Source organism: Plecotus auritus (assembly GCF_963455305.1).
Source record: "Plecotus auritus genome assembly, chromosome: 2".
In the NCBI taxonomy this organism is placed as follows: Eukaryota; Metazoa; Chordata; class Mammalia; order Chiroptera; family Vespertilionidae; genus Plecotus; species Plecotus auritus.
The window spans coordinates 106,563,549-106,589,897 of NC_137771.1; the positions used below are offsets into that span (position 1 = coordinate 106,563,549).

Below are 26,349 nucleotides of genomic sequence, written 5' to 3' on the forward strand. Positions count from 1 at the left end.
TCACAATGACTTGTTAATAAAACAACAAAGACTTTCAGCTTTTAGGGCTTGTATCCACTGCAGTTTTTTTTCCCACTGCGGATGCACGCAGCAGGGAAAAAGACACACAGAGGACGTGTCACACTAGCCATGCTGCGGCTGCATTCTTTTGCTGATACGGATGCGGTATCAGTAACGCTACCGTGGCCACTAACCGCATGTGTTAGCAGCAAAACAAATGCATTTTGCGCTGCGTTTGCTTCTTCCCCTTGCACCTGTAAAAATGCGTACTACAGGGCATTTGTGTTAACATGCACCACTGCACATTAGCATCAACGCAAACATGATAAAAATCTGTGTACCCTGCCTTAACCCTAGCTGTGCTGCATTGCAGTACTGCACCACACTGCAATGCAGCACGGCTAGTGTGAACGAACCCTAATTCAGTGGGTTGAACAAAAAGATTGTATAGAAATGTGATGAACTAAAGATTTTATTACAAAATCTCTTAATTTCAGGGTTTCAGAAGTAATTGGACAAATGAAAAACTGAAAATCAAATGTTCATATCTAATACTTGGATGAAACCCTTTCCTGGTAATGACAGCCTGAAGTCTTGTACTTATGGACATCACCAGATGCTGGGTTTTCTCCTTTGTAATGCTCTGCCAGGCTGTCACAGTAGGGGTATATATATAAATATCCTGCCATTTCCAGCTTTTAATAAGAAAAACTGTTGCAATGGGCATTTAAAAGTGGCACTTGGTTGTTTTTATGAGTCCAGTGGATACAATCTGACATTGATAATGGGCTCTTTCACACTATGTGCACTGCGGCTGTTTTTTGCCAGTAACGGAAGTGCTAGTGGTAACTATTGGTTACCCATGTTTTGCACTGCCCTAGTACCTCCCATACAAGTGTGTCTGGAAGACACAGCAATGTGCAGCTATGTGTGTTACCATAAACAAAGGGCCTGTGTGAAAGATACACAGGTTTCCTATCAAGGAAAGGGGTTGTTCTCTATGGTCAGGGTGTGCCTCTGTCCCATGTCTGAACTTTTTTAGATGATTTTGTTTTATATATATTTTTTAGAAGACCAAAAATGTTATAGTAGAGCAAATTTAATCACTTGTTTTTATACTTTACTGTCTTATTTTAGTAAAGAATTTAATAAGAGAATGGCACTGTTGGTTTTAGCCCAATATTAAACATGAGTGGACCAGAGAAAAGGAAAGTGGACAGTGAATGCCAAGTGTTTAAGAGGGAGTGGACAACAAAATATTTTTTCACTGAAGTCCGATCAATGCCGGTATGTCTGATATGCCAGGAAACACTTGCAGTCTTCAAAGAGTACAATCTCAGCCGTCACTTTGCCACAAAGCATGGCAACTATGCTAGCAAGCAGTCACCTCAAGAACGGGAGGCTACTGCACAGAGGTTGATGGCTAAATTACAGGCTCAGCAAAATGTCTTTCACAGACAAACTGCAATTCAAGAGACAACTACCAAAGCAAGTTTTATGCTATCATTCAAATTAGCAAAAGCTAGCAAACCTCTCTCTGAAGGTGAGTTTTTGAAAGAATGTATGATAGAGACAGCAGGTCTCTTGTGTCCAGAGAGCAAAGGCAAGTTTGAAAAACTCAGCTTATCACGCAGGACAGTGACTCGTCGAGTGGAACTGATTGATGAAGACTTGGCCAGCAAGTTAAATAGTAAGGCAGAGTTCTTTAAGTTTTATTCACTAGCATTGGATGAAAGTAATGACGTAAAAGACACTGCTCAGCTCTTAATTTTTATCCGAGGGATTAGTGACAATTTTGAAATTACGGAGGAGTTTTTAGCCATGGAGCCACTGAAAGGAAAAACACGGGGAGAGGACGTGTATGACCGGGTGTCTACTGTCATCGAGAAAATGAAGCACCATGGAGTAAACTTGCTAATGTCACGACAGATGGATCTCTAAATTTAACTGGAAAAAATGTTGGACTGCTAAAAAGAATTCAGGATAAAGTGAAAGAGGAGAACCCTTACCAAGATGTTATTTTTCTTCACTGTATTATTCACCAGGAATCATTGTGCAAGTCTATATTACAACTTAATCATGTTGTTAATCCAGTCGTAAAGCTTGTTAATTTCATTCGAGCAAAGGGACTTCAGCATCATCAGTTTATTAAGTTTCTGGAGGAAACTGATGCGGATCACCATGACTTACTTTACCACTCTAGTGTCCGCTGGTTGAGTTTGGGCAAAGTTTTCCAACGAGTGTGGGAGATCAAAGAAGAGATTGGTGCATTTTTGAAATTAAAGGGGAAGTCTGACGAATTTACTGAGCTGAGTGACAAGAATTGGCTGTGTGACTTTGCATTTGCTGTAGATATATTTTCACATTTGAATGAGCTAAATGTGAAGCTACAGGGAAAAGATCAGTATGTACATGACATGTACACTAATGTGAAAGCCTTTAAATCGAAGCTGATTTTCTTTTCCAGACAAATTTCAGACAAAGTCTTCACTCATTTTGCCACACTAGCCACACAGAAGGAGGCCATCCAAAACGTGAAGAAATACAGCAAATCACTGGATGACCTGCATGCAGAATTCTGTCGTCGGTTTTCTGATGTTGAAAAAATTGACCAGTCACTTCAACTGGTGGCCTGTCCTTTGTCACAAAACCCTGAAACAGCACCAGAAGAGGTGCAACTGGAACTCATCGATCTTCAGTCTGACTTTGTCCTAAAGGAGAAATTCAGCTCTCTTGAACTAAGAGACTTTTATGCTTCACTTAATGAAGCCACTTTTCCAAACATCCGGAGGATGGCACAGAAGATACTGGTGCTGTTTGGGTCAACCTAGTTTGTGAGCAGACATTTAACGTCATGAACATCAACAAAGCCCCTCACAGATCCAGCTTAACTGACGAACACCTCAGATCTATCCTGAGAATAGCCACAACAAAACTAACTCCAGACTTTGATGCATTAGCTAAAAAAGGAGACCAACAACACTGTTCCCACTGAAGTTGATGTTTTAAAGACCAAAAACCTTTCAACCCAGTCTACATTGCCATCTACATCTACATCCCGGGCATAATTTGGAAGTTGCACTAAAGAAAATGTTTAATTTACTGTTTACACATTTTGTTCTTTTCTATTTGTTTTAGTTTTAAATTATTTTATTATATTTAAGTTTAATTTGAAAGGCTTTTGTACCTTTCCTTTGTTAGGCAATTTTATTTTGCCTTTGCCATCTTCAATATAAGGTATGTTATTGTGCTATGATTCCTCCATTTTTTGAAGTTTCAAATTATAATAATTAGTGTTTACATTCTTCTTGTTAAAATGTTTGAAATGAATAAAACTATTGAAATAAAAAAAAAGACCGTACCTTTTTATGTAATGATGTTTACTTTGAATTTATATTAGTTCACACAAACACTCCATCCATGCTTTTGCTCTGGTCCAGTTTAAGAACCCATTGTGGCCCTCGAGTCAAAAAAGTTTGCCCACCCCTGCTCCAGATCCACTCCTGGCCCTGCTCTGTGCCCTGGGGTCTGATCCTGGGGGGCCTGCACCCACCACCTCCCAGCTCTCTGGACCTGAAAGGGGGTCAGAGGGTTCACAGAACACCCTGGCCCCTCCTGCAGGGCGCCAGGTGGCTGTGCTGTCCACCAATGTCTGTGGCCAGTTGGCAGCCACTCACTAAGCTCAGCTGCCCTCAGCCCTCAGCGGCTCCAGGAATGGCTCTCTGTGCCACAGGCCTGGGAAGAGAACAGCTCCCACTGCAGCTAGCCTATGGGTGCCTTGCCATGCTGGGCTGATTCCCTCAACCCGCTCACACATCTGTAACTGGCCCTGTTATTAGTTGCACTTGACTCTTCTGGCATTTCCACCAGGACCCTGACATGATGTCACTTCCTGGAGCTGAGTTTGGTTTCTATAAAAGGAGAATCCTATATAATAAAAAACTAATATGCTAAGTGTCCAGTTGGCCAGTCGGCCGTTCAACCAATTAAAGAGTAACATGCTAATGACATGCTAAGGCCACTCAACTGCTCACTATGACGTGCACTGACCACCAGGGGACAGACGCTCCAACAGATAGGTTACTTGCTGCTGGGGTCCGGCCGAACGGGACTAAGCGAGATGGGCCAGACACACCCTGGAGTCCTACTGCAGTCCCTTCCCCTGCCCGCCTGCCCCCACCCACTGCCACGGCTGGCCAACCTCCTGCATCTCTGCACAGCCCTGACTGTGCACCAGTAGGGTCCCTTGGCCTGGCCTGTGCCCTCTCGCAATCTGGGACACCTTGGGGGATGTCAGAGAGTCGGTTTCAGCCTGAAACAGGCCAGGCCAAGGGACCCCACTGGTGCACGAATTTGTGCACAGAGCCTCTAGTAATGATCATAATAACCTTTAGGACAGGTGAACAGAGGGCTGGCTCACCACTAGTGCTCAGCACATGACTGTTATTTAATCATACCATGAGGGGGAGGGGGGCAAGATTGGGTAGTGGTTAATAACTTGGACTCTGGAGCCAAACAGTCGGGGTTCAAATCCCAGCTCTGCCTTATTACAGCTGTGTGACCTTGGGCACATTCCTCAGCCTCTCTGTGCCTCAACTGTAACGTGGGGATGGTTGTTATTATAAGACCTATCAAATGAGGACTAAGCACATGAACAACATAATAGGGAGTCACGTTCAAATGTCAGCAGTGATGCTGCAGCAGGCACCAGCCAGCACTGACACCACAGAAATTTGTAAACACTACAAACTGGAGTCACCCTCACTCCCCACATAATTTAACCTCCTCATGTTTTCCCCGACCCCCACTTCCATGATGACAGTTGGATGGACGTGGTCCTGGAGAATGTGTTCACGTCCTCTCCTTTCTCCTATGTGGGGGCTTTGTGGCTCTAGAGGGCTTGGGGAGGCACACGGGGGTATGCCCTCCCAGCACCCAGCACTACCAATTCTGTGGCCTCGTGCTTCTCTCCTTTTTACTTTAGGCTGGTTTACCCCATCCCTTCTGCTGCGGACATGCCAAGGGCCTCCAGCTGGGCCAGCAACTCCATCGGCCCTTCCCTGAGCTGGCGTGCCCCCTCCCTCCTGTCCCGCCGTGCAGTGTAATCGGAGCCACAGCCAGTTGAGCTGGTCCCAGCAGTGGGATCGCACAGGTATCAGCTGACTGCCCATGTCCCATTTTCCCTCACATTAGGTACAGTTAACAATGGCCAACAGTCCTCACAGGGGGCCTGGGCCCCCCAGGGAGAGGCCCTGGGTGTGCTATCGGGCCACACGATCTCACCCTTTAAAAGGCTTGCCCTCCTTGCTGACATCTAGCACAAACGGGCCTTCACCTGCCGCCAGCAACCGTCTGCCGCCCTGGGAGTGTGGGCCGGAACCCGAGCCTCCATGCCAGCCAGGCCTGCTGGGCTCACTCCTTCCCTCCATGTGAACAGGCCTCTCCATACACCTAACCATTCTTCTCCCCTCAGCCTGGATTACACCCCATGAAAGCCCTTTGTTCCTCAGCCCTGGAAGAACTGGGCCTGGCACGATGCAGGTCTGCTTTGCTTCTGCCAATGTAGCCATCTGCCTCGGGCAGCTCCCCAGGCCCTCAGGGGGTCACCAGCTCCAAGGCCAGAAAGCAGATTGAGAGTGGTGAGTGGGGTGAGGGGTGCTACTATTGCCTGATTCCGTCTCTTTCCTGTCCCAAAAGGCTGGCCTCCTTTGCTCTAGAAAGTTTCTTCACTGATTCTTACTGATCCTTCTGTTCCTTGTCTAAAAGATGGAGACAGTGATGCCTGCCTCCTGCATCTTTGCCAGGGCTGAACATTGGCATTCAGCACTCAGTAGGCCCTCTGTTAATGCTGGCAAGGGTGGTGGCAGACCTGTCACAGTTGGAACAAGAGTGGGACAAGCAGGTGGGAGGGTTTTTGCCTAAGGACAGTGAGAAGGTTCAGGCTTAGCTCTAAAAATTGGGGTTGAGACCTTCACAGCAATACAGGCACATCTTGTTTTATTGAGCTTAGCTTTATTATGCTTTACAGATATTATAAATTATCTTACAAATTGAAGATCTGTGACAATCCTGCATCCAGCAAGTCTATCAGTGCCATTTTTCCAACAGGCTTAGATGGTGGTTAGCATTTTTTAGCAATAAAGTATCTTTTAATTAAGGTATGTACTTTTAAAAAACATAATGCTATTCATACTTAGTAGACTACAATATAGTGTAAGTATAACTTTTATATGCACTGGAAAATTTAAAAAAAAAATGTGTGACTATATTTCTTGCCATATCTGCTTTGCTATGGGGGTCTAGGATGGAAACTCTCCCAAGTCAGCCTGCACTTATCAGAGAGGGATGGGAACAGACTGCAGAGCTGCAATTCAAGCCAGGACCCGGGAGCTTGAGGGAGAACTTGGCCTAGTGAAGGTCTGGCCCCAAAGCAAGGTCTGAGGCTGCAGGAAAGCCTGGGTCCTCGGCAGGCCTCAGAGTTGCTGTTTCCAACACAGTAGCCACTAGCCACATTTAAAAAGAAAATTAAAAATGTAATTCCTCAGTCCCACTGGCCATTTTTGAGTGCTCAGTGACTACCACCTTGGGCAGTGCAGCTACCAAACATTCTATCATCACAGGAAGTTCTCTTGGACAGCTTTAGAGCTCTGGGTTAATTAATTCAACATACACTTGTGAAGGGCCTACAATGTGCCAGACTCCACTTCCGTTGCCTGCTCTTTCCACGCGCATTTATTAGGTACACACTGAGTGCTGGAGCTAGAGGGAAAGCATCTGAGCTCGGCCCTCAGCAAGCTTGCCGCAGGCAGTGTAGTGAAGGCTGGGCTGCACATCATAGTAACATAAGCCTGGGTGTGCTGAGCCCTGGAAAAATGTGCAGGCCAAGTGCTGGGGCTGGTGGAGAAGGTCACTCCCCCTGGAGTAAGGGATGCTTCTGCTTCTCCATCCAGAAATGTGCAAGATGGTTGACAGTGAATTCTGAGGCCTTCAAGTTTTAAGTTAGACTCCTATGACTCCCACCACCAGAGTTTTGAGTGGCTTAAAATGTGCTTCCATACATTTAGGAGCTCATTACCTCCGCTTCAGCAAGACACAGCCTAACCTCACTGTGATAAACAGGATAATGCCCACCGCCACCATCGAATATATTCATGCTCTGATCCCTGGAACCTGACCTGTTACCTTATCAGGCAAAAAGGAATTTGGATGTATTAGTAAATTAAGGATCTTGAGGTGGGGAGATTATCCTGGATTATGCAGGAGGCCTGATCCTATCTAATAAAAGAGTAATATGCAAATTGACCATCACACCAAGACACAAGATGGCCGCCCCTATGTGGTCAAAGATGGCTGCCCCCATGTGGACACAAGGTGGCCGCCACAAGATGGCCACCACAAGATGGCCAGCAGGGGAGGGCAGTTGTGGGAAGTTAGGGGAGACCAGGCCAGCAAGGCAGAGCAGTTGGAGGGGACCTAGGCCTGCAGGGGAGGGCAGTTGGGAGAGACCAGGCCTGCAGAGGAGGGCAGTTGGGAGGGGCCAGGCCTGCAGGGGAGGGCAGGTGGGGAGGATAAGGCCTGCAGGGGAGGAATTTTGGATGGGACCCAGGCCTGCATGGGAGGGCAGTTGTGAGTGATCAGGCAAGCAGGGAGGGCAGTTAGGGGTGACCAGGATGGCAGAGGAGGGCAATTGGGGGAGATCAGGTCAGCAAGGGAGGGCACTTGGGGGGGACCAGGACTGCAGTGAAGGCAGTTGGGGAGGAACGAGGCCTGCAGGGGAGGGCAGTTGGCGGGGGGCAGGGGAGGGGGAGGGCAGAGACTGAGCCTGCAAAGGCAGGCAGATGGGGGGGATCAGGCCTACAGGGGAGGGCAGGTGGGGGTGACCAGGCGTGCAGGCAAGGGGAGTTGGGTGGGGACCAGGCATGCAGTGGAGGACAGTTGGGGAGGGACCCAGGCCTCCAGGGGAGGGCAATTAGGGGGGACCAGGCCTGCATGGGAGGGCAGTTGGGGGTGACCAGGAATGCAGGGGACAGCAGTTGGGGGGGCAGGCCTGAAGGGGAGGAAAGTTGGGGGTGACCCAGGCCTGCAGGGGAGAGCAGCTGGAGGGGACCAAGCCTGCAGTGAAGGCAGTTGGGGGGCAACCAGGCCTGCAGGGGAGAGCAGCTGGGGGGGGGGGCAAGCCTGCAGTGAAGGCAGTTGAGGGGGACCAGGCCTGCAGAGAGAACAGTGGGGGGGGGGGAGGGGACAGGCCTCCAGGGGAGGGCAGTTGTGGGGAATCAGGCCAGCAGGGAGGGTAGTTAAGAGGAGACCAGGCATGGAGAGGAGGGCAGTTGGGTGGAACCCAGGCCAGCAGGAGAGGACAGTGGGGGTGGGGGGGACCAGGCCTGCAGTGAAGGCATTTGAAGGAGGACCAGGCCTGCAGGGGAGGACAGTGAGGGGGGACCAGGCCTGCAGGGGAGAGCAGTTAGGGGGGGGGGCAGGACTGAAAGGGAAGGCAGTAGGGGGGACCAGGCCTGCAGTGAAGGCAGTTTGGGAGGAATGAGGCCTGCAGTGGAGGGCAGTTGTGGGGGAGGGGGGAACCAGACCTTCAGGAGAAGGCAGTGGGAGGGGACCAGGCCTACAGGGGAGGGCAGTTGTTGGCAATCAGGCCAGCAGATAGGGCAGTTAGGGGTGACTGGACCAGGAGAGGAGGGCCATTGGGGGAGACCAGGTCAGCAGGGGAGGGCAGTTGGGGGGACCAGGACTGCAGGGGAGGGCAGTTGGGGATGAAGGCCTGCAGGGGAGAGCAGTTGGGGGGGACCAGGCCTACAGGCAAGGGCAGTTGCGGGAGGACCAGGTGTGCAGTAGAGGGCAGTTGGGGGGTGACCAGGCCTACAGTAGAAGACTGTTGGGGGGGACCCAGGCCTGCAGTGGAGGGCAGTTGGGGGGGACCCAGGCCAGCAGTGGAGGGCAATTAGGGGGATCAGGCCTGCAGGGGAGGAATTTTGGGTGGGACCCAGGCCTGCAGGGGAGGGCAGTTGTGAGTGATCAGGCAAGCAGGGAGGGCAGTTAGGGGTGACCATGATGCAGAGGAGGGCAATTTGGGTAAACCAGGTCAGCAAGGGAGGGCAGTTGAGGGGGACCAGGACTGCAGGGAAGGGCAGTTGGGAGTGGGCCAGGCCTGCAGTGAAGGCAATTCGGGAGGAACGAGGCCTGCAGGGGAGGGCAGTTGTGGGGGACAAGGCATGCAGGGTAGCACTTTTGGAGGGGACCCAGGCCTGCAGGAGAGAGCATTTGGGGGGCACCAGGCCAGCAGGGGAGGGCTGTTGGTGGGCACCTGGCCTGCAGGGGAGGGCAGTTGGGAGCCAGCAGTCCTGGATTTTGAGAGGGATGTTCAACCGCCCGTTTAGGCCCGATCCCAGTGATATTGGGCCTAAATGGGCAGTCAGATGTCCCTGAAGGGGTCCCAGATTGGAGAGGGTGCACGCTGGGCTGAGGGACAACCCCCGCCCCCGTGCACGAATTTCATGCACCGGGCCTCTAGTGTAATCATAAAAGTCTTAAGAAGAGGCAGGTAGGGGGGGAGGGTGATGTGGTGCTGGAAGTAGAGAATGGAGTGATATGCTCTGAAGATGGAAGAAGAGCCCAGGAGCCAAGAAATAAAGTGGGCACTAGAAGGTGAAGAAGGTTAGAAACGGATTCTCCTCTCAGAGGTTCCAGAAGAAAGCATCCCTGCCAACACCTTGACTTTAGCTTTGGGAAAGTGATTTCTGACCTTCAGAAGTATAAGGGAATAAATCTGTGTTGTTTTATGCCACTGAGTTTGTGATCATTTGTTATGGCAGTGGGAGGAAGTTAATACATTTGCACAGCGGTTAACATCAGTGGTTTTGAATCCCAACTATTACCTTTTCTGACTGGACAATCTTGGGCAAGTGACTTAATTTCTCTGTACATCAGTTTATTTTAGCTGGAAAATGGGGCCTATAGTGATACCCACCTAATAGGGTCATTAAAGAACTTGAGAGAGATCATGCTAGCAGAGAAAACATTATCATTACCTCTTGAAAGGCAATATGTGATTTATTGAGAGTGTGGTGCCTAAAGCCTGGGCTGTACGATTACTCAAACTTGCCTCAGTTTCTTTACCTGCTGTTATTATTATTGTTATGAGGGCTAAATAAAATAGTCTTCATATAGAACACTAAGAATAGTGCCTGGCCCCTGGTAAGCATTTAGGCAATACTAATTATTATTATTGATGTTATTGTATCCTGAGCCCTGGCACTCCATCCTGGCCAGAGCTGGGATTAAGCCAGAAGGCTGCATGGCAGTGCCCTGCAGATGGGCAGGCAGGATGGTGCTGAGGCTGTTTTTTTCTGCCCCCTCACCACTCAAGCTGTCCAAACATGGGCCAAGTGCAGTGCCTGAGGTGGACTCCCAAGGACTAACCCTGGGAAATGTTGGCGTCCACAGCTTGTGGCTGAAGAAAGTGGCCTTTGTTTGCTTTCCTGCAGCCCCAGGGAGCTTCCTTTTCTCTGGATGCTCACTTGGCTTCCCAGCAGCTGTCTGCTATGGTGGACCCAAGGAAGCAGCTTAGAACAACTCAATCCTGGCCTCGGCTCCCAGAATCGAATCTTGGAACCCTGGCTGTTAAGACTACTTATAGAACAAACATATCTACCTTTTCTGGGCACCCACTGGGTACCTGGCTCCCTTCTTGGCCACCCATGGATGCTTGAATCCTCCCGGGAACACTATGAACCAACTGTATTCTATACCCATTTACCAACAGGAAACTAATGGATGGAACTAGCCGGCATTGTGCCCAAGTTCTCAACACTCGTGAGAATTGGATTTGATCTCCAGGAGCCTTGCTCCAAAGTTGACTGCCCTGTGTAGCCCCCGTGGAGTTTTAACAGAACCAGAGGCTCAAAATAATAGGATAGAACATTTTTAAAAAGAGTGCAGAATGCAGGAAACTGATGATAGAAAGTCTAATAGTATTATAGGCTCTTGCAATAAAACCATAAATCATTCTCAGGCTCATTACATGTCACTGTCAGGAGACCCTAATGTTCTGTGCCACCAGTCAGTTCTTCCTATAGACGCACTTCCCCAGCCCAGCCTACCCAGCCTCCTAGCAGCTTCTCTCCCATTTCCCCCCTCCTGCTTGCTTGCATAAATCAGCACCTTGCCCCAAACACCTGAAACAAAGAGCTGCACAGACTCTACAAGGCTGTGCATTCCTTGTGTGGACTCCCAGGAGAGCTTGGGATTCCCCATCCTTCAGCTGGCTGTGCCTTTGGTTGGTGACTGCTCTAATTCTCTACTTCCACCAGCAGACCCCCAGCAGAAGGAACTTCAGATTGTGGTTGTGAAGGAAACTCATTCACATCTCAACCAGGATCTGCTCCCCAAAAGGTTTGTACAAAAATAAAATCTGCCTGTGGGAAGAAATGAAAGGTTGTCCAAGGCAACCCAAATCTTGATGGAGGAGCCCCCTCTGCAGCACCCTGGTGGTGGTGGTTGGGGGAGGGTTGTTTAAAGTCCTTTGAATTCCTCTAACAAAGCAAAGCTCTCTCTAGGGTTTATCCAGAGTCACTCTGTGGGAGAATCTATACCCTTCCCTGGGGGAATCTATCATGGTGTAGAAGCCAAGACTGTTTGATCCTTAAACCCCACTCCTAGGACACTGCCTTACAGCAGACTCATCCAGTGCAGAAAGAAGATGTTCAAGGATCTTTGTAATGATGTTGAGTGTGGTGGTGGAAAAACAAATGGAATTCTTTTCAATGTCCACCAGCAGGAGGCTGATGATATAATGTGGCACCTCCATGCCATGGAATACTCCATGCCTGTTCAGAGAATGAGCAGGTCTTTGTATGTGCATTGCAAAACAACTTACAAAAAAGGCATGTAGTAGGGTGCACATATGTGTTTGTGTCCATACATACGGAATCCCGCTCCCTGGAGAGGAGGGGTGGGGAGATGTGCATGTTTCCATCTTTAACCTGAAATCTTCTGTGTATTTTTAAAAGAAGGAGCATGTGTTACTTTTATTATTAAAATATACAAAAATATATCCATATATATAAAAAAGGCTAATATGCTAAGTGTCCCTCTGCCCGTCCAACTGGATATTATGATGTGCACTGACCACCAGGGGGCAGACGCTCAATGAAGGAGCTGCCGAGCTGCAGTGACTTGGCAGCGGCGGTTCTTGGGTGATGCACCCCGAAACCAGAGAGGAGGGAACCCGATTCCTTGTTGGGCCATGAGATTCCACCTTCAGCCATGGGTTATGTTGTTGCTGGGGCACTGTAAGCCCCAAATCTGGTTTACTGCACACTTGCATTTGTGTTCCACACCCTGTACAACAGCAACTTTGCAGAGTGCCCTCTCGTACTCTGGGACCCCTTGGGGGATGTTGGAGACCGGGTTTTGGCCTGATCCCCACAGACCAGACCGAGGGACCCCACCTGCCAGAGGAACCCCGCTCACTCTGCAGACACTGGGGAGGGACCATGAGAGGTTGGCTCCAGGGCATGTCTGGCCTGTCTTGCCCAGTCCCACCCTGCTGGCCACCTTCTAAGTAATTTCCTTTCAATGTGTATGAATCTGTGCATCGGGCCACTAGTCTATACTAATAATAGAGGGATATGCAAATTGTGCGTGATGCCATCACAGTAACAGTAATGACCAAACAGAAGGCTGCGTGGGGTGACAAAGCCGGCAGGAGAGTTAGTGAGGGATGACCAAATGACTGAACAGCAGGCTGAGTGGGGCAACCAGGCCAGCAGGGGGGTTAGTAAGGAATGAGCAAACGACTGAACAGCAGGCTGCGTGGGACAACCAGGCCAGCAAGAGGGGGGGGGGGGGGCAGTTGGAGGCAATCAGGTTGGCAGGGGAGGGAAGTTGGGGGTGATCGGGCTGGTAAGAGAGGGCAGTTGGGGGCAATCGGGCCATCAGGGGAGGGCAGTTGGGGGTGATCGGGCTGGCAGGGGAGCAGTTAGGTGTCAATCAGGCTGGCAGAGAAGTGGTTAGGGCAATCAGGCAGGCAGGCAGGTGAGCGGTTAGGAGCCAGCAGTCCCTGATTGTGAGAGGGATGTCCAATTGCCGGTTTGGGGCCTAAACCTGTGGGATTGGGCCTAAACCAGCAGTCAGACATCCCCTAGAGGGGTCCCAGATTGGAGACGGTGCAGGCGGGGCTGAGGGACACTGCCCCCCATGCACAAATTTTGTCACCAGGTCTCTAGTATGTATATAAAATAAAAAGAAAGAGATATCTTTTCTTACCTTGAGACAATCCACTGGAGAGAGTCCATAGGAGGGAAAGCTGGCCCACATAATCCTGTTTATAGGTTCCTTCACTCAGGCCTAGTCCAGCACTTGCCTCTCATTAATGAGGTGAACATGGCCCCAATCCTACTGTTCTAGTTGGTAATTTCAACTGCTCTAATAGTGAAATGTAGGCATCATGTGGCTTAATGCAATCGAGGACAGCTTCTTGCATTTCAGTAGTCTGGAAGGGGCATATGACAGAGAGTCCCCATGAGGGAGGCTAGTCCTGGGCTCCTGCCACCTTGTGGCTCCTCTGTAAAGGTGGCTGTAGCTGGAGAAGAGGTGGGTGGGGCCCACTTATTCCCTATACAGGTTGGATGTGATGCATGGACACACCTGCTCCTGACTCACAGAGGAGAAGTCCTAGGAAGCATCTCACAGAGGCAGGAGGACTGGGACCTGCAGGAAGTGACTCTGCTCTGAGACAGACTCTGGGCCTCTTCACCTCCACTCTCAGGATCTTTTCTTTCACTAATTAAGCCGCCATGACTTAGAAGCAGGCAGTGGGGCTCAGGAAATAAATCAGGTGGACTCTCCTAACTATTCATGTAAAAACTGCCCAAGGGACTCAAACAGGGTGGTCCTGGGAAAGGAGCATGGGATCTGCTCTGAGCCTCCCCGCCCCGCAGGGGCTACTCTGTGGTTTCTGTGGACTTGGCATTCCTCAGCTTCCTCACCTCTAAAACACCACTAAACAAAGGTTTGTATAACTTAATGACAGTATTGGCACATGCCAGAAAGAAAGATGAGGCTGGGTTCGGGATTAAGGGGCAGTATATAGCGACAAACTGACATTTTAGGCAGAGAAGTCTAGGGCGGCTCTGTAAGGAGGTGACTTCTGCACAGGCACCTTCCTAGAGGGAGGGAGCCATGTGGAATCCCCCAGGGTGGGGATGAGCATGGCAGACCCAACCCAGCCTGGAAGCCCTGGCTTGAGCAAGCAAGCCAGCCTTTCAGGAGAGATAGACACCAGCAGGATCCAGTTCATTTATGATAGTCGAGCCATGGTGAGGAGTTTGAATACTATTCCAATTGTTATGGGAATAACAATTGATGAATAAATGAGGCGGAAAAGCAAACAGGGGTGAGACTGCAGCACAGTCTGGTCTGTCTCTGGCAGGGAGAGGTGAAGCACAAAAAATTGCAGGAGTCCAAAGAGCCCTGCAGAGGCGAGGCCAGTGCAGGCTTCCTAAGGAGATGTGCCCGGGGAGCAGGGAGGGTGGCCATGTGGGAAGCTCAGAAAAGGTTTCTCAGGTAGTGGCCCCAGAGGGAAACTGGACAAAACGTGTGAACAAGACATTTATAGAAGAGGAGACAGAAAAGACCAAGAAACACACGAAGAGAAGGGCAAACCCATCAGCAACCAGAAAAGTGCAACACATCACTTTATGTGTCAATTAAACTGGCAAGAATTGGAAAGCTGCATACGCGCAAGTGCTGGCATGGGCATGAGCATAGAGGACCCATGGTGCTCTGCATGGGAACAGCAACTGATGTGCCAATCAAGAGAACCACTCCCAGGGTGACACCTACTTGTAACTCAGCAATTCTGCTCCCAAATACCTATCTCAAGACATTTCACAGATCCCTGGATGGCATGCAATGCAAGACCACAGGAGATGCCCTACAGCGCTATTTGGGGCAACAAGCTTTGCAGGCACCTGGGTGCCTGTCACTTGTGGAGTGCCTGGTGGACATGTACTACAGGCCCTGTGCAGTGCACTTGACCTCATTATTCCATTGCAGAAAGGAGCCCTTCCCATGACCATTGTACTGCTGAGGAAGCTAAGATTCAGTAGGCACAAGGCCTGGCCCCAGTAATAGAGCCAGGAGTTCAGGTCTGTATGACTCTGCCTCCCCCTAAGTCACCTGTGCTGGTGGATTCCGCTCCCTACTCCATTCCCCACCCCCAGAAGGCAGGTTCTTCAGAGATGGTGCCATAAGCTGGAGGTCTGTGGTCCTGCAGGGTGAGCCCTGCTGTCACCAGGAGCCCAGTGGCAGTTCTGGTTTGGCCCCTCAGCAACCCTGTAACTTCAGACAAATGGTCCCTTTGCTCAGCACCTTCACAGTTCCCACCTTTTGGGGCACAATGAGACCCATCTCAGATGCTTTAATGAGATGTCTTATGTCAAGCTCCTGGCACAACAAATGTGTCTCCCCCTTCTCCCCACTCCTTAAGTACATGGGAAAAATTTCTCGTCACCCACCCCAAATTTAAATAGAGAAGACTTCTCAAAGGGACTGTGTCTAATCATGAAAACTGGTTCTTCAAAAGTTAAATCCAGGCAAACTGAAGTCTCATCCTGCTGTGTGGCCTTCACTAAGTGCCTGCCTTCTTGGGGCCTCTGCCTCCCCCAAGATGGTCACTCTCTGACCCAAACACGTTACTTGGTCAGGAGCGGGAGCTCTTTAAGGAAGAGAGAGTGGACCCCAAAGGAGTGTGGATTAGTTCCCACACTGACACCTGAGGCATGTTGAGGGCTCACAGCAGCCAATATGTGTCCTGGTGCCTGTTAGATCCCAGCCCTTCTATGACCAACAGACCTTTTCCCTCATAACTGTCTTAGCAAAGACACTTGGGCCTGGCATCCCTTGCCTTCAGCCTGGGCCCAAGTATAACAGAGAGGGAAGGCCTTGAGGTGCAAGGCCTCTCTCACTTTGGCATCTGGAACCTGAGGAACAACAGAGATAGGAACAAGAGACACCTGTGGTCTGGCTCACTGTGAAGAGCCCAGGCAGTAGAGCTGGGCTGCTTGAGTTCAAGTCCTGGTCCTGCCACCTTATAGCTCCCTGGGCAAATATCTCATGTCTTTGTACACTGGAGGGGACAATTGCAGTGCCTAGTCTGGCTTGCTATGATCACATGATGGGACAATTTAGGACCCTTAAGCGTACAACAATCTAGGACCATTAAGTGATAAGCCACTGTCATTGCTATTACTGCAGGTCCACCTCCCTCATCTTCCACCCCCCAGTGCACAGGGAAATGAGCCTTCAGGGAAACCCAGGAACTGAAGAATCTGACTTGTCAGTAGAGGCAAGTTATGCTGCAATAACAAAAACCCCAAATCCTATTGGCTTAATACAACAAAAGTTTATTTCTCACTCATACAACATATCCAAAATGAGTCCGCTGTGGCTTTGCTCTGTGTCATTGAGTCAGGCTGATGGAGCAGCCACCATCAGGAACACTGCCAATCACTGTGGAAGAAGGGAGAAGGGAGTGAGGAGTTATTACTGGCTCTTAAAGTATCTTCCTGAAAGTGAGACACATCACTTTCTCTTCCACTCAGATTGGTCAAAGAAAGTCACATGGTCAACCCCAAAGGGGCAATGAACATGGTCCTACTATGTGCCTGGAGGATGGAGAGACAGGAATATTTGCAAGCAGTGCCAATGACTGCCATACCACTCACCTTCTTTATTACTATTATTATTGTTGCTAGTGTTATTTTAAAGTTGGAGCTCAGAGAGATCAAGGAGTCAGCCTCAGACCACAAAGCAGTCACTGGCAGAATAAGAGTAATTTCCTTATTCAACAACTGTTTATTGAACAACTCTAATGTGGCAGACTGTATTAGGCATTGGGGAAATTACACAAAACAGGGAGTCAAAAGTCTCTGTGTCTAAAAAAAATTTTTTTTAATATGAGTCTTTTTAATATATATATACTAGAGGCTCAGTGCATGAAATTTGCGCATGGCGAGGGGGTCCCCTCAGCCCAGCCTGCACTCTCTCCAATCTAGGACCTCTCGGGGGATGTCCGACTGCCAGTTTAGGTCCGATCCAGGAGATCGGGCCTAAACTGGCAGTCGGACATCCCTCTCACAATCCTGGACTGCTGGCTCCTAATCGCTCACCTGCCTGCCTACCTGGTCACCCCTAACTGCCCCCCCTGCTGGCCTGATTGCTCCACACTGCCTCTGTGTCACCTGTCTACCTGGTCACCCCTAATTGCCCCCTGCTGCCAGCCAGGTTGCTACCAAATGCCCTCTCCCTGCCTGCCTAGTCACCCTCAACTGCCTCCCTGCCAGCCTGGTCGCCCCTCATGGCCCCCCTGCCAGCCTGATTGCCCCATGCAGCCTGCTTGTTCAGTCATTTGGTCATCCCTCACTTACCTCCCTGCCAGCCTGGTTGCCCCACACAGTCTGCTTGTTCAGTCGTTTGGTCATCCCTCACTAACCCCTCTGCTGGCCTAGTTGTAGGCAGCCATCTTGTAAGGGTGTGATGGTCAATTTGCTTATTACCTCTTTATTATATAGGATATATATATATATATATATATATATATATATATATATATATATATATATATTAGAGGCCTGGTGCACAAAATTCGTGCATAGGGAGGTCCCCTCAGCCCAGCCTGAACCCTCTCCAATCTGGCACATCCCTCTCACAATCTGGGACTTCTGGCTCCTAACTGCTCACCTGTCTGCCTGCCTGATCACCCCTAACTGCCCCCCCCTGCCAGCCTGATCACCCCTAACCACCTCTGCCTGCCAGCCTGACAGCCCCCAATTGCCTCCCCCACTGACCTGGTCACCCCTAACTGGCCCCCCTGCTGGCCTGGTCACCCCACCCAGCCTGCTGTTCAGTCGTTTGGTCGTCTCTCACTAACCCCCCTGTCAGCTTGATCACAGCCTGCTGTTCGGTCATTACTATGAGGGCGTCCTGACCAATTTGCATATTATCCTTTTATTATTATAAATATATATATTATTGATCTTAGAGAGGAAAGGAGAGGGAAAGAGAGATAGAAACATCAGTGAGAAGAGATTAAAAATGGTAGCAAAGTAGATGGATGCATGGACATACTCCAAGGAACAAGCTGGAATTACAAATGAAATATGGAAAGACTTCCTGAATAATCAATGAAAAAATCACAGGAGAGAACCCTAATACCCAAGGACCGAAGGTGGAGACTGCATAGAGACTGGTAGGAGGGATGGAGGCATGAAAGGGCTGGCCAGGTGTCCACAGACAGCAACCAATGTCCCGGAGAGAAGTCTCAGCTGTAGGGGTGAGGAGTGCCACTGAGGACTCTGGGATCTAATCCCCAAGCTGAGCTCCTCAGCAGAGAGCATGAAATATGAGGAGGGTACCCACATAACATCTAGCTGTGAAAAGCAGCAGGGTGCTGTTTACCAATGAGTGGCAGCTGAAAGTTTGGGCACTCTCTTGAAGGGCCAACACACAAACAATTCCCTGTGGAGCCACCGACCTTGTGCTCTGGCAGAGGTAGGGTGAAGTGGACTGGAGCTGTGAGGGCAGAACTCAGGACTGGGGACATCTTTCCCACACAGACATAAGCCTTGCCTGGGTGGAAGACAGTTGACACACCCTGTTGGAATACCCTTGCCCTGAGGCCACTTAAGAGATTAAAAATAACAATTAGCCTCCAGGCAGAAACAACTGCCCCACCCTGTTGAAAAAACTCTTGCTCCACCTCAGGACTATTGCCTAAGGGCAATTCAAGTCAGAATCCTATTAGTCTGTAGACAGAGGTAGTCTCTGGAGGGTTTGAGTCTTTGCCTGATACAATTAGTCAGAAACAGCCTTTAACACTGTCCTGCACTAGAAATTGAGAGGTGTAGAGGATCTACCTAAAACATAGTCACAAACCCAAACGGACAACCAAAGTGAGGAGACAAAGAAACAACCCCCAAATGGAAGAACTAGAGAATTCTCCAGAAGAAGAGATAAATGAAGCAGAGATAAGAAATTTATCTGAAACAGAGTTCAGAGTAATCATGGTAAAAATGCTCAACAGTATGAAAAAAGATATAGTAACTAGGAAAAAAGAACAGTCTGAGATAAAGAATAACATAACACAAATAAAGAACACATTGAAAGGAATACACAGTAGATTAGGAGAAGCTGAGGATCAAATCAGTGAATTAGAAGACAGAGTTGAAAATATCACTCAATCAGAGAACCAAAAAAGAAAAAAATTTAAAAAACAGGAGGACAGCTTAAGGGAGCTGTGGGACAATGTGAAGCATAACATATTAGAATAGCAGGTGTGTCAGAAGAGGCAGAAAGGGAAAAAGGCATAGAGAAGGTGTTTGAAGAAATAATGGTAGAAAACTTCCCTATCCTGGTAGAGGAAAAAGTCACACAAGTTCAGGAGGCACAGAGAACCCCAAACAAGAAGAAACCAAACAGACCCATGCCCAAACACATCATAATTAAAATGCCAAAAATTAAAGACAAAGAGAGAATTTTAAAGGCAGTAAGAAAAAAGTGTTACCTACAAAGGAGTTCCCATAAGGCTGACACCTGGTTTCTCATCAGAAACTCTACAGGCCAGAAGGGAATGGCATGAAGTACTCAAGGTAATGGAAAGCAAGGATCTGAGACCAAGATTACTATATCCAGCAAAGCTATCATAAAACAGACAGTTAAATAAAAAGTTCCCAGACAAAAACAAAACAAAACAAAACAAAACAAAACAAAACAAAACAAAAGGATAAGCCAAGCCAGCATTGCAAGAAATGCTAAAGGGATTGCTGTAATGAGAAGAAGAAACAGAAAGAGAAACCTTGGCATACAGAATTAAAATGGCAATTAATAAATACCTATCAATAATAACCTTAAATATAAATGGATTAAATAATCCAGTCAAAACATATAGGGTAGCTGAATGGATATAAAAACATGACCTCACTATATGCTGTCTCAAGAGACCCACCTTAGAACAAAAGACACACACAGGATGAGAACGAAGGGATGGGAAAAAAAAATTGTCCATGCAAATGGAAAAGAAAACAAAGCTAGAGTAGCAATACTCACATCACACAAAATAGACTTCAATATGAAGGCCATCACAAGAGACAAGAAAGGTCACTACATAATACTAAATGGGTTGATCCAACAAGAGGATATAACCCTGGTAAACATATATGCACCAAATATAGGGGCACCTAAATATATTAAAAAATCTTCTAGAGGACTTTAACGTAGACGTCAACAACAATACAGTCATAGTAGGAGATTTTAACACCCCACACTGACTTCACTGGATAGATCTTCCAGACAAAAACTTAACAAGGAAACATTGACTCAAAAGGACACACTGGATCAGATGTATTTAATTGACATTTATAGAACATTTTACCCCAATGCAGCAGAATATACATTCTTCTCAAGTGCACATGAATTATTCACAAAGATAGACCACATGTTAGGACACAAAACAAGTTTCAACAAGTTCAAGAAGAATGAAATCAAGTCAAGCATCTTCTCGAATAACAGTGGAAAGAAATTAGAAATCAACTACAGAAAAAACACTCACAAACATTCAAACACATGGAGGCTAAACAGCATGTTATTAAGCAATGAATGGGTTACCAAGGAGATCAAGAAAGAAATCAAAAACTTCCTGGAAACAAATGAAAATGAACACACCACAACCTAATCTCTGGGACATAGCAAAAGCAGTCCTGAGAGGGAAGTTCATAGCACTAGAGGCCTACCTCAAAAAGACAAGAAAAATCAGCAATAAACTATTTTACCCTACAACTTAAACAACTAAAAAGTGAACAACAGGAAAAGCCCAGAGTAAGTAGAAGGAAGGAAATAATAATGATTAGAGCAGAGATAAATAACATAGAGACTAAAAAAATATATATATATATACAAAAAAATCAATGAAGGAATTAGTTCGAGTGGAGTGAGCTAGCTGAGTGGTTGTGTAGTTGCTTCTTGGAAACTGGTAGCACTTGCAGCATGGCTGACCAACTAACTGGAAAGCAGATTGCAGAATTTAAGAAGCTTTTTCACTATTTGACAAGGATGTTGATGGAACTATAACAGCAAAGGAATTGGAAACTGTAATGAGGTCTCTTCAGCAGAATCCCACAGAAGCAGAATTACAGAACATGATAAATGAAGTGGATGCTGATGGTAATGGCACAATCGACTTCCCACAATTTCTGACAATGATGGCAAGAAAAATGAAAGACATAGACAGTGAAGAAGAAATTCGAGAAGCATTCTGTGTGTTTGATAAGGATGGCAAGGCTATATTAGTGCAGCAGAGCTTCACCATGTGATGACAAACCTTGGAGAGAAGTTAACAGATGTAGAGGTTGATGAAATGATCAGGGAAGCAGATATTGATGGTGATGGTCAAGTAAACTATGAAGAGTTTATGCAAATGATGACAGCAAAGTGAAGATATTGTACAGAATGTGTTAAATTTCTTGTACAAAATTGTTTATTTGCCTTTTCTTTGCTTGTAACTTATCTGTGAAAGGTCCCCCATACTGTCAAAAAATATATACATGCATAGTAATTAGGACTTCATTCCTCCATGTTTTCTTCCCTTATCTTACTGTTATTGTCCTGAAATCTTATTTTAGAAAATTGATCAAGTAACATGTTGCATGTGGCTTACTCTGGATATATCTAAGCCCTTTTGCACATCTAAACTTAGATGTTGGTCAAATGAGGGAACATCTGGTTATACCTTTTTTTAAAGTAGTTTTCTTTAGGAACTGTCAGCATGTTGTTGTTGAAGTGTGGAGTTGTAACTCTGCATGGACTATGGACAGTCAACAATATGTATTTAAAAGTTGCACTATTGAAAAACGGGTGTACTATCCAGGTACTCATACATTATTTTTTGTACTGGTGGTCCTGTACCAGAAACATTTTCTTTTATTGTTACTTGCTTTTTAAACTTGGCTAGCCACTTAAAGAAAATCTGTGTAAGCACAATTTGCCCCAAATCCATTCAAGTTATATATTTGTTTTCCAATTAAAAAAAGTTTACTCCCCCCGCAAATCAATGAAACCAAGAGCTGGTTCTGTGAAAGGATAAACAAAATTGATAAACCATTAGCCAGACTCATCAAGAAATAAAGAGAGAGGACCCAAATAAATAAAATCAGAAACAAAAATGGAGAAGTAAACATGGACTCACAAAAATATAAAGGATTGTAAGAAAATACTACGAACAACTGTATGCCAACAAGCTGGACAATGTGGACGAAATAGACAAATTCCTAGAAAAATACAATCTCCCAAAACTGAATCAGGAAGAGTAAAAAAAACTGAATAGTCCAATAACAATTGATGAAATAGAAGCAGTAATCAAAAAAACTCCAACCAAACAAAAGCCCAGCTCTGGACGGCTTCAGAGGGGCGTTTTTCCAAACATTCGAAGAACTAACCCCTATACTCCTCAAACTATTTCAGAAAATCCAAGAGGAAGGAACACTTCCAAACACTTTTTATAAGGCCAGCATTATCCTAATTCTAAAACCAGATAAAGACACTACAAAGAAAGAGAATTATAGGCCAATATCCCTGATGAACATAGATGCTAAAATCTTCAACAAAATATTAGCAAATCACATCCAACAATATATTAAAAAGATCATACACCATGACCAAGTGGGATTTATTCCAGGGATGCAAGGCTGGTACAATATTCGCAAATCAATAAACATGATACATCACATAAACAAACTAAAATACAAAAATCACATGATCATATCAATAGACACAGAAAAAGCATTCAACAAAATCCAACACCCATTTGTGATAAAAATTTTCAGCAAAGTTGGAATAGAGGGAGCATATCTCAACATGATAAAGGCCATATATGACAAACCTACAGCCAGCATCATACTCAATGGGCAAAAACTAAAACCATTTCCCTTAAGAACAGGAACAAGACAGGGATGCCCACTTTTACCACTCCTGTTCGATGTAGTACTGGAAGTGCTAGCCATAATGATCAGACAAGAAGAAATAAAAGGCATCCAAATTGGAAAATAAGAAGTAAAACTGTCATTATTCACAGATGACATGATATTGTACATAGAAAACCTCAAAGATCCATAAAAAAAACTACTATATTTAATAAATGAATTTGGCAATGTAGCAGGATACAAAATTAATACCCAGAAATCTATGGCTTTTTTATACACCAATAATGAACTCACAGAAAGAGAAACTAAACAAACAATCCCATTTACCATTGCACCAAATAAATTAAGATACCTAGGAATAAACTTAACTAAGGAGGTAAAAGACCTGTACTCGGAAAACTTCAGGACACTGAAAAAAGAGATAGAGGAAGACATAAACAAATGGAAAAATATACTATGTTCATGTATTGGTAGAATCAACATCATTAAAATGTCCATATTACCAAAGCAATCTATAGATTCAATGCAATCCCAATTAAGATACTAATGGCATATTTTACAGACCTAGAACAAACTCTCCAAAAATTCACCTGGAATTTTAAAAAATTCCCCAAATAGCTGCAGCAATCCTGAGAAAGAAGAACAAAGTTGGAGGGATTGCAATACCAGATATCAAATTATATTACAAAGCCACTATTCTCAAAACTACCTGGTACTGGCATAAGAACAGACATATAGACCAATGGAACAGAACAGAGAACCCAGAAATCGACCCAAGATATTATGCTCAATTAATATTTGACAAAGGAGGCGAGAGCATACAATGGAGTCAAGATAGCCTCTTCAATAAATGGTGTTGGGAAAATTGGACCGATACATGCAAAAAAAAAAAAAAAAAAGTAGATCACCAACTTATACCATATACAAAAATAAATTCAAAATGGATAAAGGACTTAAATGTAAGATGGGAAACCATAAAAATCTTAGAAGAATCCATAGGCAGCGAAATATCAGACATGTCGTAGCAATATTGTTACCAATACAGCTCCTAGGGCAATGGAAACTAAAGAAAAAATAAACAAATGGAACTACATCAAAATAAAAAGCTTCTGTACAACAAAATAAACCATCAACAAAACAAGAAAGCCCACTGAATGTGAGAACATGTTTGCCAATGTTATCTCTGATAAAGGTTTAATCTCCAAACTTTATAGGGAACTCATACAACTTAACAAAATGAAGATAAACAATCCAATTTAAAAAATGGACAAAGGACCTAAATAGACACTTTTCAAAAGAGGACATACAGAAGGCCAAGAGATATATGAAAACATGCTCAAAGTCACTAGTCATCCAAGAGATGCAAATCAAAACGATAGTGTGGTACCATCTCACACCTGTCAGTATGGCTATTATCAATAAATCAACAAACAACTAGTGCTGGCAAGGATGCAGAGAAAGAGGAACCCTCTAGCACTGCTGGTGGGAATGCAGACTGGTGCAATCACTGTGGAAAACAGTATGGTGTTTCCTCAAAAAATTAAAAATGGAACTCCCATTTGACCGAATGATCCCACTTCTAGGAATATATCCCAAGAAATCAGAAACACCAATCAGAAAGGATATATGCACCCCTATGTTCATAGCAGCACAATTTACAATAGCTAAGATTTGGAAACAGCCTAAGTGCCCATCAGCAGATGAGTGGATTAAAAAACTATGGTACATCTACACAATGGAATACTACACTGCTGTAAAAAAGAAGGAACTCTTACCATTTGCAACTTTTGTGATATCAAACTATGTTAGTACACTTTTGGTAATATTATTATACTTAAAATCCTTTTTCCTTAAAATATTATTGTTTATTGCATGTAATATTATTTTATTTAAAATCCTTTTTTTTTTTAAATAAAAAATTTAAAAAAAGAAAGAAACATCAATGATAAGGAGAAAGAATCATTGATCGGCTGCCTCTTGTACGCCCCCCACTGGAGATCCAGCCCTAATCTGGGCATGTACTCTGACTGAGAATCAAACCTTGACCTCCTGGTTCATAGGTCAATGCTCAACCACTGAGCAACACTGACCAGGTTGAAAAACATTTTTTATGGTGATGGTGGGAACACAGACAATAAACAGTCAACATAATAATTAAGGGAATGAGGAGGTAGAAACAACCACACAAAGGAAGGGAGATTGGAGTGTTGGAAGAAAAGTGGCATTTTCAGTTTTAAGTAGGATTTTCTGGCCTCATTGCAAAGGTAACATTTGAGCAAAGATTTGAAGGTGAAGAAATAAGCCATGGGGATGTGGGAACTAAAATAAGTTTCTTTCCTTCCACCTTCTAAGTTCTTTTTGCTGGGCTAATAATCAAATTAACAGAGACAGATTAATAGGAGAAAATCAAAGTTTAATGCATGAGGAATTCACATAAACATGAAAATTCCAAAACAGTGAGGCAAAATTAGGTATATATGACATTTTGAACAAAAGAGAAGAGGCAGGGGGATGGGAACTTAGATTTCAAACGTGAGAATAGAAAGCAGAACACACGACAGGTGAATTTTTGCTAGGTAACTCAGGAACAATGGGACACAGAGGGTGATCCAGTAAGCAGGCTTCTGCTTGACACCCCCCACTTCCATCCACCACACTCAATTTAAATTAGGCTCAGGAGAACATCCTAAGATTTCCTTCCTGGAGCAGGTCTTTCCATCTTAGGCAGGAAAGGTGGGGGTTCAAAGGTTCTTTCTGAGTCCTGTTTCTTAATAACAAGATTACAGTCAATATCCAAAAAGGCAGCTTTAGGGTGGGAAAACTTTGGTCTCCTTCAGCAGTGTCTGGAGAGAAGAGCATTCCAGATGAAGGGAGCAGCAAAGGTCCTTTTCCTTATTCAATCAACATACATTTATTAGGACTTACTCAGGTCAGGCAGTTGCTGAAAGCTTGGCGCTCAGAGCAAAAAGAAATAATCCCTAACTCTGAAGACTAGAGCCCAGTGGGGAAGAAAGGAAAGTCCTAGTCTTTAATAAATTAATCACTTATTCATTCATTCATTCATAAATCCACTTAGGGCCCACAGAGAGCCCTGCCTTATGGGGAGAAATGAGGCCTTGGTGCCGGATCAGACATGGTCCCTGTCCTTGAATTGCTCCTAGTCTGGTGGAGGAGGCATCCAGTGTGAAAGAGAGCAGCACAGTAGTTAGGGATGCTCCAAGAGATGCCTGAGGCTTGGAGAGCTAGCTAGGAAGGAGTCCAGGGCCATAGCCCTGGGGAGAGATGAGACCTGAGTAGGCACTCATAGTGGCTAGAGAAGAGAGATTTTAAAAGGAGAAGCTGCAGCACCCAGTGACTGGATTTGGGG

At 45.9% G+C, this 26,349-nt stretch overlaps 1 protein-coding gene and 1 pseudogene across 3 annotated transcripts in view; one reads left to right on the plus strand and one right to left on the minus strand.

Moving 5' to 3' along the window:
* Positions 1-16,455: 16,455 nt before the first annotated feature.
* The window catches only part of WNT7A (Wnt family member 7A), a 129,982-nt gene continuing 120,088 nt past the window's right edge, over positions 16,456-26,349 (minus strand). For both annotated transcript variants that reach the window (XM_080657498.1, XM_080657496.1), the window contains exon 5: positions 16,456-16,521. In XM_080657498.1, the coding sequence (XP_080513624.1) occupies positions 16,503-16,521 (19 nt within the window). In that variant the 3' untranslated portion in view covers positions 16,456-16,502. The remainder of the gene's footprint in view (positions 16,522-26,349) is intronic.
* LOC308242523 (calmodulin-like) lies at positions 21,037-21,657 on the plus strand (annotated as a pseudogene). The gene has a single exon. The product of its transcript is annotated as a calmodulin-like (transcript).